At 42.9% G+C, this 14932-nt stretch overlaps 1 protein-coding gene across 1 annotated transcript in view; it reads right to left on the minus strand.

Annotated features, from left to right (window-relative positions):
* LOC124155829 (trithorax group protein osa-like) overlaps positions 1-14190 on the minus strand; it is an 846253-nt gene extending 832063 nt beyond the window's left edge. The window contains exon 1 of the mRNA XM_046529960.1: positions 9014-14190. Within this exon, the coding sequence (XP_046385916.1) occupies positions 9014-10916 (1903 nt within the window). The 5' untranslated portion in view covers positions 10917-14190. The remainder of the gene's footprint in view (positions 1-9013) is intronic.
* Positions 14191-14932: the final 742 nt, after the last annotated feature.

A 14932-nucleotide genomic window follows, 5' to 3' on the forward strand; every position in this document is an offset into this window, starting at 1 on the left:
TAATTTCCCTATTAGACTGTCACTCCTAGAAATGTTAAACTTAAATAATATTCACACTACGGTAGATTTCTACCGTATAATTTCCATAAAAAATATAGCAATAAACCAATCACTAGTTCAAAATAAGTGTAAAACCATTCTCCACTAGAAAACAGGCAGAATAACGCAATGTATGGCGCTCTAAGTATTCACAGCAAGGTGCTGAAGCTTTTTTTTTCAAATTAAATTGTGAGACAAACAACTCCTATTTAAACACGGGTAGTAAAACAATGTAGTCGGAAAATCAAATAATAAAGTCAGGAGGCTTTGCAATCCCTGATTTTTATGAAATTCGTTATTGAGAAAACGAATAATCGAATTTCATCAAGACAAGCCCGCCAAAAGCAAGCATAATTAATGTGACCAATAGATATTTGAAGACATATAAATATGCCAAATATTATATTTTAACGTTTGGTAGACAGTGAAAAATATTTAACCACCCAATATTCATCACATCATTTTAGATCCACTATCCATCAGCAGCTTCTACCCAATGATTCTTACATACAAAGCGATAAAAAGAGTGAGAAAGCCAAATATTCTTTTCGTTTCACAATATAGCCCGCACAAGCAGCATAAAAACACACTCCTCAGAGATAGCGTATTTACTTGAAACCCGAGCCTTTGACGTCAGAGGATGACAAACGAGACAAGAAATAACGTGTTACTCAAATACCAACTGCATCTCCAATCTATCGTAAGATCACATGAGTCAGTTTTTTATTTTAGCGACTTTTATTTTATTTTTGAGTCAGTTTTTTGTTTAATTTGGCAAGTTTTAAGCTTAGTTTTGACTTAGTTATTTTAACTTTATCAGGTTTTTAGTTTAGTTTTGAGTTGATTTTATTTTCATTTTTTTTATTTCAGTAATTCCATTGAGTATAGAAAATTGACATCAAAAATCATTTTTTTACAGTGAAAATACTCGGAATATCTATATTTCGGAAATAAAAAGTATTTCAAAGAATGGACAAGGCTATTCCTCCAAAATGTCGTACTATGTTGACGTCAATAAGCGCATCAGTGAGAAAAAGATGAATGAAAGTTTCCAATCTGAGAGCAAAACAAAATTCTCTCAATACCTCCATTAGGAACGAGATGAGGATTTAAATTTGGGTCAAAAATGATAATTGTCTCACCCGCATCGGCTTCATGAAACACTCACTGATATAAGTCACGGTTTTGGAGAACGAGGTGTTAAAGCAAGAGTCGGTGAGATGGAATTTCGCATGCGAGCCCGGGCGAATATTATGGCTTCTACTTCGCCTTTTCCCTAATAATCTGAGTGCAGTGAAAGGACTGCCGGGCGAAAAAACAGAAACACTTGTAGGTTATCAAATGTGGTGCGATATTTCGGAGAGAGAGAGAGAGAGGAGACCCAGCCAAGGGCGTAAATGAACAAACAAATATACTACACACTTGCTCGCTCGGGATTTCTCGGCCTGCGAACAGGGATGTCTTTGTGTTCCTCCGCCCCAAGAAAATATGGCTTTCTGCGAGAATTTCAGAAATACGTGAAGCCAAGGAGTTGGTTACAAATTCCGCCGTGAAACAGGGACTGTCCCAATGGCATTCTTCCCAAAGTATTGCCCATACGAAACTCACAGCTGCACAGGAGGCCGCAATTTTTCAGGCACCTGTTTCGGTTTCATCGGTTCCAAATGAGGAGAAAATTTTCAATAGGTCAGAAAACTTGTCTGATTAAATCACTAAGTAATTATTAAAGTAATTTAAAATTCATTTATTCATATATCTTTAAAAAAATCTAATATAATTGCAAAATATTCTCACTTCTCTTATTTCTATAAAACCTGCCTCTCTTTTGCGTAAATAATAAGAAAAAGAAGATTTTACAATTGAAACTTATTCAAAATGCCGGTAGTAAGAACAATTTATCTATTCCATTGGTTCCACTGAAATACGATTGAAAGCCTAAGTCATTAAGTGGTCTGACGTATTCATATTTTTCATTCTATTTTGAAAAAAAATGAAAAATATTCATGCATATACTTCCCTATTTTTCGCAAAATCATTATCAGCCGATGGCATCGATTGATACGCAACGATATCATTTTCGGCTTAAAATTCGTAACTAGCCAAACCGTTACGGATATATACGATGGTAGCCTATGCCAATAAGTGGTCAAACGTATTCATATTTTTCATTCTATTTTGAAAAAAAAAAAATTTCATGCATATACTACCCTATTTTTTGCAAAATCATTGTCAGGCGATGGCAGCGATTGATACGCAACAATATCATTTTTGGCTTAAAATTCGTAACTAGCCAAACCGTTAAGTATTTCTTCCATTAAAATCACAAAGATTATGCCGACTTCACATCAATTTTCATTTATTGAAACATGGAATAAGTTGACTTATATTCGTAATGACAGCATAGAATAGATGAGATAACACCTGAAGCGCTTGTCGAAGAGCCAGGGATTTGGTACGGCAAGGAAGACTTCGAGCGCTGCTTGCCGACACCCGAAAATATATACTATCCGTTTCCACTGCAAACTTAAAATGATAAGGCGAATGCCAAACAAGGCATGATTGCCCCTCAGGCCTCTCGGGAAGTTACTCTAATATGAGGGTAAACATTAAAGTGTCAACATTTTTCCTCTTAGCCTTTTTAGATGTGAAGACAGCTGCCGCAGTAACGCCGGAACAAAGTGCTTCTCCGATTTCTTCGCGGTGTATCTCAGCACAGACTGTGCCGCTATTTATTGCTTAAACGGGGTAATTAAAGCAAGAATCATCTAGCACCAAAAACTAAAACAATAAATGTTTATAAACATCTAGTACGAAGACGAAATAACGAATAGAAAATATTTACCCAATATATATTTGAAATATCTACGCTAGAAGGAAAGCCTTGGGGAATATGATTTGCTCCCATATTTAAATACTGTTACCATTATGATAATGATAAAATTGGAAGACTGATGATTAATCGAAAATCGACAATCCGCGGAAAAGGCCTTGCCAAATAAATAGCTAATTATTACTGTTTCACAGCGAAATCGCTTCAATAAATTTCTCCAGGAGCGTTATTCGGAGCAATCAGGCAACAAATTATGCCCAAAGATATAAAATATAAGGTCTTTCGCTTTCTATGGCTAAGAAATTATACTAGCGCGGACTACTAGACTGACGATTTTTCTTTTTCCTATCCGATTCATCCATCATTTCCTCATTAACTTTCGTCACATTTACCACATTGCAATTTGATAAAAGCGAAGAAAACGGCGATACTGTAAACGACCAGATGAGGCTAAAGGAAGGTAAAGGTTAAGTAATTCATCAACACCAGATGACACCAAATGTTAAGACCTATTTTGTATCTAAATCATTAATCTAACTAAGAATCAAATATAGTGATGGGTTAATTAAGTTCAGCTCCGAGATTAGTCCATGGAAGGCAAGTTTGCAAAACACGCAAAATGAAACGTGATAAATCCTTTATAATCTCTTTCATTCCTATAGGCCTCCCACATTTTTGCTAACTTAATATATTTCAAAAAGTAGGCTAAAAGGAACAAATGAAACAATTTCCACTGTGATAATGTGAAAGCTAAAGTGTGAAACTCATGGCTACCAGATAAACTTTCTAATGAATTTCTTCAGAATAGGAATCTGACCACGTTATCTAGTGTAAATAAAATTTCGGTTGAGGAAATACATCAACAGGATTGTTGGGGCATGATAAGCTTCGCCTCGTCTTGAAGTTGATTTATTTTTACGTTCACGGTAGACTTCTTAACTAGTTCCAAAATGGAGGCATCCCTCCACAAAAGAAATATGAGAAAACATGCAGTTTGTGAAATCGGACGCTGACGCAACGCTTGAAAATATGTTGAATTGAATGATAGTCAACTGGGATACCGATAGATATGAGTTATCAAATATGAATCGTTAAATTAATAATAAAATACGGTAAATTTCAATAAAAAATAAATGCGACTAAGCTATGCATATTGAAAAGCCATTTTTAAGTGAAGCACATCTACTGACACCCTGGCATTTGTATGAGTATGTCATTATTAACACGTAGTTAATTCCGTGAGCTTATAGTAGGGACATTTATGCTCTATAGTAAAGTAACCTATAAAAAGATAAAAATCGAAAATTTCAGAGTAATTTAAATCTCAATGGAGAAGACAAAATAGCTGATAGAAACGGTAACAACAATGAAGGCGTGAAATTATCTAGGAGATAAAAGAAAACATTTTGAACGATAAGAATACAATGACTCGACTAGAGAAAAAGGCTACGAAATTACCCTGAAACAAAAACTAAGACATGGATGAAATAAATAAAGCTACTAGCGTACAAAGAATCTCACAATTAGGAGAGAAAGGGTAGTAGAAAATGACTTCTAACCCAGGTAATTAATAGGATCCCTACAGGCATCTTCGAGTAGGTACACACAATTATTTTTAGAATTGGCCCGTTCAACATTTTTGTATTATAGAGTATTTTTATAATATCAAAATAGAGTATTTATCTATTATTGGATCCGCCGCCTACTTCTCCAGCGATAAGCACCGCAATATCTACGGGCCCGCCTCTCCGATACTTCTCTTCCTCTCGAATAAGCCTCACGGGATTCGCTATCGTAAACACTCAAATAAGCGATTCTTACCATCAAATATTGGGTTTCTCTGAACGACTTAATGAACCACAACATTAATGACGCCACTGACTCATGTTAAGTGGGCGGCAACATTTACATTTTTTTCATTTTCAAGTTAGGAGAAAACGGCTAATGAGGAAGACTTTTTTCATCATACTAATTTTACTGAATCACCGATCGAATACCACCGAATTACCATTTGAAATTGTGATTTCAGGCCTGATCCTACCTTAGAGGTAACACGGAGGAGAATTTTCTTTAAAAACGGTAAAAAGAGACGCGACCACATAAGAAAGGCATATAACCTCGAGAAAATATTCTCGTGAGGGAGAATTTGGCCACACTATTAAAAACATCGCATTGGCTATACTAGTAAAAAAAAAACAATTGCTACCCGTCATAGCAAAGAAAAAATTAAAACATCGATAAGGAACCATAATATAACCGCAAGGGAGGGAGATTGGAGAGTAATTTGGGGAAAAAAAGAGGACAAGGAAAAGTAACAAGGGGTTTTCTCACCACGGCAACATACAGGTCGATGAAAAGTGTCTCCCATTCTCCGACAGGACCTCTCGCGAGGGTTCACGAGGGGAGGGAAAAACAAATTAGGGAAAGAGACGAAAGAGGGTTGGTTGGTTGGTCGGGGGGGACTGTTGCTATTCAAGCGTCGAATGTTGAGGTTTGGTGAGGGGTTAGCGAGTGAGCGAGGAAGAGAATTGATGTGCAGTGGGGAGGCGCAGTCTCAGCCGCTGCGATGCCCAGAGGGAACACGTCCACGAAGTGAAATGGGCGGCGAGAGAAATGAAAAGAACGTCGCAGGAGAAGGAGGAGAGCTCGGGGTGAATCGAAGAATAGAGAGAAAAAATCTCGATTACTTCATAATTCACAGTGTCCGGCGATATCTGGTGGAAATGTTTTATATCCATGAGAATAAACTAAAATGGTTAACTTCCACTCAATTTTATTAACTTAAGTACCGACCCGGTTTCGGCACGTAGTGTCATTATCAAGGTGGTGGTTGTAGACCTTGATAATGGCACTACGTGTCGAAACCGGGTCGGTACTTAAGTAAATAAAATTGAGTGGAAGTTTACCATTTTAGTTTATTCTCCTTGATTAGTACATTCTAGCGTTCTGACACACACATTCCAACATTTTTAACCAAGACACATGATCCCCCAATACGCTCGTTTTCGTATAAAAACAGTGAAGAGAAGTATCTCAGCGAGTAATGTTTCATACTATTTACGACACTAAGAGTTTTCAATTGAACAAAGCTGCAATGAAGATGGTTCAAATAAAACTGTTTTTTAACCAACGAAAATAGCTATGTGATACATGCAATTAAATGTATACACCTCGCGATATCACCCCTAATCCGTCCAAATCTCCATGAGGGAAGTTCAATTACCCTAAATTTTATAGACTTTCTTTCCTACGGATTTTTAACTTCGAACTTTACATTAGTTTCATCCACAAAGGACATACTAATAATCAAAAACCACAACACTAATTTGGCTTCACCCTTTTTCAAGTTTTTAAGAAAATACAAAACGTTACCATCATTTAATGAAGCCACACTGAGCACATTTAACATCAAAATGTCCATATTAGAATATAAAAATGAATACTTACAAAAAAGCATAGACTTAACGCCAGTTACGAAGTATTCCTGATCGCGAAACAAACGACGACATTTGTCGAGCAAAATCTTTGCTCAAAATATTCAAAAACTCTGAACAGAAAAGTACCTATATTTTACTTTATCATCTGGATTAGTAGCAGAAAAATATTTTTTTATTCTCACACTCAAAAGACATTGCGGCATATGGCTCTTTGAAAGATACCAAAGAAAACCTAAGGAATTATCCGGGTGATTGCCAGGAAGAAATACTGCAACATCAACGCTGATAAAGAACCACAGTATGAAATTGCCTATTACCTAACGATAGCTAAAATTCTGTTTCATTAACAATTTTTGGAAAAAATACACTTTTCAAGGCTTCGAAATAAATTTTAACTTCCAAACTGCGCGTAGAAGAATATCACAAATACTATGTATGTTTTTCTTCTTGAAAGCTTCGAATCAGGGCTTAGGATATTGCGAATGTATCATACACTTTAAGATAGCGGAGTATGCTCCTATACGGAAGTGAGGCATGGACAATGACCGCAGCGGAGAAAGCTAGGATAGAGGCCTTTGAAATGTGGTGCTACAGAAGAATGATGAAAATCAAATGGATCGACCGAGTTAGTAACGAGGAAGTCCCAAGAAGGGTAGGAGAGAAGAGAAGCCTCATGAAAACCTTAATAAGAAGACGGAACAACCTTATAGGCCACATCTTGAGACATGATGGCGTGATGAAGACAATCGTCGAAGGACAGGTGGAAGGCAAGAATGGAAAAGGAAGACCTCGAACAAAATATATGGAACAAGTAAAGAGAGATGTGAAAGAGAAGAAATACGTAGGAGTGAAAAGATTAGCTGATAGGAGAACTGAGTGGAGAGCTGCGTCAAACCAATCCTAGGATTGTTGACCATTGATGATGATGATGATGATGATGATGATTTAAGATAGCATTCAGGACAACTAAGGTTATTAGTTATCATGTTCAGAGTAAGACGGAGAAAATAAACAGAAATGTATTTGTAACAATTACTTTCCCATTTATTCTTTCCGATGAAGAAAAAATCGTCCGAATCACGATACCAAATAGACACAGAACAAAATCTTGTTAATCCTTCCCTCTAAATAAAGGATTTTCATAATGACATATTTCACACTCACCGCCGACTGAGCGATTAACGTACATCACAGACTCCTGTTATCATCGTCGAAAAACTTCCTATCTTTTCTCAGTACCGCATACCTCCATTAACGCGACATTCCAACAGATTAATCAGGTGTTCAGTTTATCTAGAATTTGATATCATTGATTTAGACGGTGAAGATGAATATATCATGCATTACAATGAGGTGCTGAAGACTGAAAAAGAAATTTATTAAAAATGGTAAATTCACGCCTCTTCACTAAACTAACTGCAACTATTATACGAATTTTGTAACCATATTAACGTGGGTTATTGGATCAAAATCACAGTGGAAATACAATAAGAAAGAAATATACATAACAAAGTATTATGATACGAAATAATGACGCTAAGTTTCCAATTGTTAGCTTTCAAAAAAAAAAAACCTGACCACGTCGGAATTCACGACAAATGCTGAATTTCTAGAAATATATTCCCTTCGACTTTCATTCCAATGAAATTTCATGTATGGCTGAATGAACTTAAGTCGCAAAGGTTTTTGGCCGATAACGCATCACACACAAAATAATCATAATTGGTCGTATGAATATTATTTTTACAGTTAATTTGAAGTCAATTTATTGTGTAAAAAAAACGATTTCGATCAGGTTTCATTTGCTCTCATATCTGATGGTCTCATGCGGTACCTACGGAAGTCACATCATAAATCAATCGTAAGGTGATTTTTTTTTATTCCAGACATCATTTCCCCAAGAACTCACCTATGGTGTTATTATATAATTAAGGAAATAAATCGCAGAAATTCATGCATTTTGGTGAAATATAAGTCACATGAATTTCTGAAAAAGTCATAAAATAAAAACAATAAACTAAAAAATTAGGGACATTTCTAAGGATCAAATAATGTCAATAAAATTCGTTAATAATTTTTGAAAGCAGCAAAACAATAAATTTTCTTCTTCAATTGTTTTGATTCCCGTACCGGATTTTACAACCATAAGCCTATGTAAATAGGAGTAATTTTTAATTTTGTAAGTCTCACAAAATCTGGATTGAACATGTAATGATAAATTGTCACTATCTACCCATAAACAGTAAGTATGGTTTTAATACATTGGGTTATTCTAAATATTCGGAAAAAAGTCTCAGATATTCAACTCCCAAGTCAGAAAGCACGACCGTGGGAAAGAAACTAGGTATGGATTTTCTGTGTGGCATAACAGGATAGAAATACGCCACACGCTGATATTATCAGCATCAGTTGAATAACTTCCTATTTTTTTTCTATACCACATGGTCATCACCATTGACGCGACATTCCAACCTGTCAATCTCGTGTAGAATTTATACATAAAATTTCACACTAGGTACTGATTGAGATTCTGACAGATGAAAGGATTCACGCGTCGAATTAACTATCCGAATCATACTGTAAACTTGGGGTAGCGAAAAGAATAATAGTTATCACTGTCACAACACAATAAAGGATTAAATGGTGACGGAATGGACTGATAAGGAAGAGAAGGATTGAAATAAAATATAGTAGCCTTAGTGCTTACCTTTGATTACGTGTCCCACCACCGGCGGCCGCGATGGGATCACCCCCGGAATGGTCGCCTTCGGTGACGGCGTCGCGTCCCGTCCGTTGACCGGCGGCGTCGTCGGCGTTCCCAGAGGCCTCCTAGGCGCGGCGATCCCAGGGCTCCCGTTCACCGACGGTTCCCTGAACGGCGGTGGGGGCGGAGGGGGCAGCGGGGGAGTATGTGGTGCCCCGACTCTTATGCGGTGCAGGGGATGGAGCAAGGGGTGTTGATGGTACATGTGCGCAGCGTACGGGTGCTGAAGCTGGGACGTTGGGGAAGTGGAGAGGGTCGGCGTGCTCCTGTTACCAGTGGACCCTGGTGAAGAGTCCCTGCTCCCTTTTGTGGTCAGATTCAGCGGCTCCATACTCTCTTCCTCGTCCTCACCCACGTCCACCACCATCCGTCCCTCGCCGTCCGAAGTGTTGTAGTCATCATCGTCCTCTTCGGCGACGCTACCACCACCTTTTCTGCTTCCGTCTTCATCCACGACCTCTTTCCTCCTCCTTGAGTCCTCGGAGGATTCCTCGTAGTCCTCACCAATCGGCTCCGTCTTGGCCTTTTTCACTCGCGGCACCACAACAATCGGAGGCGCAGAATCGTCTCCCCGGGAGATACTCCTCGCCCGGGGGACGTGCGATGTGGGGGTTGCGGCCGATATTGGCCTCTTCACAGTCGCGGTCCTCGTTGGGGATGGTATTTCGGGTTCCAACACGTGGTGCGGATGGTGGTGCCCTGGGTGAGACTCCTTCTTCACCCCATTACCAGATTGCCACCCCAGAATGTCTGCTATGAAGTGCGGGGTTGGCGTGGTGGGGGGTTTTGCGTATACGTGCTTGTGCCACGAGCTCACCGGAGGCGTCCGCGGCGGTGGCAGCTGGGGTATCGGCGGGGGCGGCGGAGGCGGTGGCGGGGGCGGTTGAGGAGACCTCGACGCCGATGGGGATAGCGACGGAGGCGGCGTCGGTGGCGGCGGTGGGGCCAAGGGGACCGGGGGCGGAGCGGGAGGGTGGTGCCGGTGGAAGGACATCGGGGGCGGAGCCGGAGGCGAGCAGGAGGGTTGGTGCTGGTGGTGCATGGGTGGGACAAACTGGGGTACCACAGCCGCCGGTTGCGGCGCGTCTACGGCCGCCGTGCTGGACGTCGAACCCGGGCGTACGTCCTCCGGGGCGGTAACGGAGTCTTCGGCGTGGTTCGACGCCTCCCCCACGCTGCCGTTCGCAAAGGGAGGGGTCATTCTGCCCCCGCTGACCACCCCGGGGGCACGGGCCTCCTCGCCAGCCGTCACCCCGCCGCCTCCGCCCATGCTGGGGCTGTTGCTCCGGCTGCCGACACCGTGGGGGCCGCACCCGATGCCTAGGCTCCCTCCGAGTCCGGTGAAGCCATTCCCGTTCCTCTTGCCGCTGTCCAGAGGGCTGGGTATCGATGGGATGACCATTGCGGCGGGTGAATGGAGGTGCGGCACGTGGTTGAGCGGGGGCGTGGAGTGGTCCGGCACCCCTCCCGCGCCTCCGTTGGCGTTGCCGTTGCTATTGTTGTTGTTCCCTCCGCTGTTGGGGTGGTGGTGCGGGTAGAACAAGTGGTGATGGTGGTGGAGGCCAGGGTGGTGCAGCCTGGCCGCCGCGGGGTGGTGGTGGTGCATGGGTAGGTGGTTGTGGTGGTGGTGCGGGTGTATTGGGAGGTGGTGAGGGTGATAGGGGATCTGCGTGGCCTGGGGGCTGGCCGAGCCGGGGGCGTGGACCTGCTGCTGGGCCGGCTGATGCATCCTGGCTGAGTCCGTCGCAGCGAGCGAGCCGTCCGCGGCGATTGCCGCTCCGCCTCCCGCCTCTCGCGCCGCCCTCTCGTCCTCCTCTCCTCCCCCGGAGAGGTCGCGCACGCACATAAATCACGGGGACCTCACCCGTGATGCGGTCCGTGCAGCTCTCCTCATCAATGGCGCCAAAAATCTCCTCGTCCCCCGCGCTTCTTGAGTTTGTCACAAAGACTAGGACGTCCTTCCTCTCTCCCACACTCGATTCTTCCACGCTTGTATTCACTTCGAGTAATCCTCTAGATGGCTCGATAAGGACAGACACGAGATTACGGTTAAAAAATTAAAGATCGTGCGAGTTGACAAGATAATATCGCACTCAAATTTGAGATTAGATCCGTTTCTTCTTACATTAATTCGTGAACTCACGAAATCCACACTCAGAATAGCCCACAATAACACTCCGCTCGTTAAACCTTGAGTACACTTAGAAATGTTGAAGCACCGTCAAAACACGTCCGACATTGAATTAATCCGTTATTTTAACTACCCTGTTTTACGGATTGAAGCAATGATGCCGTCAAAAATTATATTTTACCAGCACACTGTGACTGTTTTCCGCCAATAATATTCTTTGCACTCGAGTCGGACTCAATATCCCATTCAGTCTTTTTTTAAGGGTATTATTCCGCTGTCGTCCGTTCCCTTTTCTTCTTCCTTTTACTCCCCTGTCCCCCGAAAGAGGACAAAACTCGTATTAATATTAATGCAGGGAGCAGGGAGCGGTGGTGGGAGGCGGGGAGGCGGCCGAGGGGTGCGATATTAACGATGATTGCCGTGAGGGAAGAGGTGCGAAGTGTGGGCGTGGAATACAGGGAGGCGGCGTCGATGGGGCGTCTCCAGGCAACCGACGACGCCGGCGTCCACGGCGGCGGCGAGCCCTCCTAACGAGTCGCATTCCATTAACGGAGCACTTTATTCACAAAATCCGGGGAAACACTTCTTCCTACCTCGACCCCTTGAACCGTTCTTTCCCAAAAACACCCTCAACGACTTTTCACACTTAAGAAAGAATTCTTCCTCCCACTTAAAAAAAAACTGAAATCTCTTCACTGAAATCTTTGGAGACAGGCGGCTGGAAAACAAATAAACTATAAAGCGAAAAGGTGAAAACAATAAAAAGTTCTCTTCTTCAGCTTCACTGAGGAGGAGGGCCAATGAATATCTTCGGAGGAAGGTAAACAAAAGTTATTAATTCTTTATCGCGGGAATTTTCGAGTTGATTGAGGCGTTTAGATCGTTTACCTCGGTGGCACGAGAGGGAAAATAAAAGGGTGGACTCTGATGGTCTGAACGGCTCACTCTAACAGCTGCATTTCTGCGCCAGCCTCTTCGTTTAAGTCATTGCCGCAATTCCCGCCGCAGTTTGGGCGGTCTTGTTTGTTGCGGGAGCGCTAGCGACGCAGGAGGAGGAGGAGGGGGTGGGATGGATATGGAGCGAGGGATGGAGGCATTAGTGGCGGGACTATCAACGACGTAATTACCATTGACGATAACTACGTAAACTCCCTCTCCGACAAGCCGAACACCACGAGAATCGCAAGGAACGATCGAGGATAACTTTTATAGAGTTGCAGAAAAACCTGTTAGAATCCATGCAGCTTTTCGCACATTGCAACACTAATTTCTTCTCTTTTTATACCTCCCAAGAGTTTGAACACCGTAGGAACTTTCTCGTATCCCTAACAACACATTCAGCGGACAAATAATATGTTACGATAAGGGAATGATGCGTATCTTCTTCTAAAATCACAGAGATATATTTATCACGACCACGCTATCACGAAAAAATAATCACATCAAGCACATTAGCATTATGAGATGACTGCTTCTTTCCGTTGAAAATGTCTTATCTTTTTTATCTCTCGAACATTTTTGAACCTAAATTGTAGCTTACGGATTATCAACGATGAATAGACAGGTTAGATGCGGTTCAAAACAAACGATCAAATAAAAAGAGAATTCCTCACTTCCAAGCAGCTAAGAGGATCAAAGAACCACACAGTAGGGTCGGTAATGCTGCCGTTACAGCCAAAGAGTAGCGGTACGAACAAGGGAAATAAAGGAAAGCAGATTAGCACTAAAAATTTGCCTATTGACACAATATTGTAATTGATAAAGGTTGAGACGTTGGACGAGACACTTCCTTTCGTTTTACTAATGGACACAAAATTCCTCGATTTCCAAATTCATGGAGTTGTAAAAGTTCAAAATCGTCCCTCTTGAAGTATCATTATTCCTCGTTTAGCGGAAAATGGTGCGTTTCGTCGTTCTTTGGTGTAATCCTTGAGCGGCGGAGGAGTGGATCCGATGCGGCCGAAAGCGCTCTCCCTCGCGGCCGCGATTCGCGCAGGTTACTCCTGGGGAATTACGCTACTAAGTCGCCGCTATCTCGGCTATCGTGCAAACGGTCCTTGCGGTAGATGGGCTTATCGCAGCCTCAAAAATATAAATAAGATTTTCTTCACTGTAACAATCCTCGAGGTGGGTATCGCAGAATCATTTAATCCTTACAGTTATCGATTCCTTTGGAAAGCAGAGCCTGACAAGTGCCTTTGATGTATTTCACACGGTCGTCACTGTGTTTTGAGTTCAGCACAATCAGGAACACAGGAGCCCACTGAAATATTTAGTAGCCGAAAATTGTCTTCAATCCCTCAATTTTTTTTCGTGTAACGAAAACTCTGGTCAATGACACTAAAAAAAAGTAAGCAACTTTCAATCCTAAATCGGCCGCGTAACCAATCAATTCGATCGATTGTCAACAATCAGATAAAACATCAACACACACTAAAATTCGGGGCACAGATAATCCGTCAGTCGATCAACTCCTGCAATAATCCACACGCATAAAAACACCACTGAGAATATCGAGACAGCGTTGACCACTAAACACTGCGTTTGACTCTACGATACAAATATATTCGGTTAAACGTTCACTAAAACATCCTATGGAGTCCTCCGACGGAATGACACGAGCAAAACAAAACACAGAGAGTGAATCCAAAATCACAATGCGTCGTTTCGCCAGCGGCCGAATTTTTCTTCTCACTTATCACACACTGAGCTCCATAATCCAAACAAATCGCAAGAAGTCGTGGCGATAAAACGCCGCCAACCGATGTACACACTCACAGCGGCCAAATCCCGCGTTCAAAACGGGCACGAGAAGACCCCGATTTGACTGCGGGGTAAGAGTCCAGAAATTCGAAGCGATCACATGGCTGCGTTGGGCACGCGCTCTTGAGGCGCACACGGCAAACATGTGGTGGGAACACGCTGCCTCGGTATCCGGCAACGAGACGAACGCGGGCCCGGCCTGCTGCGAACGATCTCTCCGAACCGGCTGTGGCGGCGGAGTCAGAGGCGGCCAGCCGGGCGGGAGGCGGGTTGAAGCGACAGCGAGGGAGGAGGCGGTGGTAGGGGAAGATAGGGGAAGCGGCAGGCGATTGGTGGAAAAACAGTCGAAGAGCGGGAGCGTGCTATAGCATGAGAGAGAGAGAGAGGGCGGAGAGGAGGGAGGATATATAACGTTGGAAAGGGTAAGATAGGGGGAGAGGGGACCCACACCAGTTAAGAGATAGGGGTAGCGAGTTAATGGAGTGGGGATGACACTGATGGGGAACCATAGATTGGGATGGGCAGGGTAAAAGAGGAGGTGGGCGCATTTAGCGAATGAAATGGGAGAGTGGGATGAGGGAGTGGCGCTGCTTTTTTTTTTTCGGGAAGGGAGGCCTTTAAGTAGGGAACGAAGTGTGCGCTCTCTTACTCCCTTCCCAAATACCTTTTTTCTCCCTCCGCGGAGTGAGGAAAAGCGGTAAAGTGAGGCGCAGAGATGAACCTTTTCGTTAGAGGTGGCGAGGAATAGGGGGAGAGGGGTTTTGTGGGATGAGGGAGGTGTAGAGGAGGCACAGATGGACTCGGGTGAGATTGTGGGGGTGGTTTTGTATAAAGAGCGGACGATTTTGAAGCCCTCTGCGCGTGCGGCGAGACGAGGCAAGGATTGAGTGGGTCACGCTCCGCTCCCTTCCGCTTACATTCAACGCCGGTAACTCACGTTAGGCATTTAGTATCGTACACCCATGCAA

This window comes from Ischnura elegans, chromosome 3 (assembly GCF_921293095.1).
Source record: "Ischnura elegans chromosome 3, ioIscEleg1.1, whole genome shotgun sequence".
NCBI classification, from domain to species: Eukaryota; Metazoa; Arthropoda; class Insecta; order Odonata; family Coenagrionidae; genus Ischnura; species Ischnura elegans.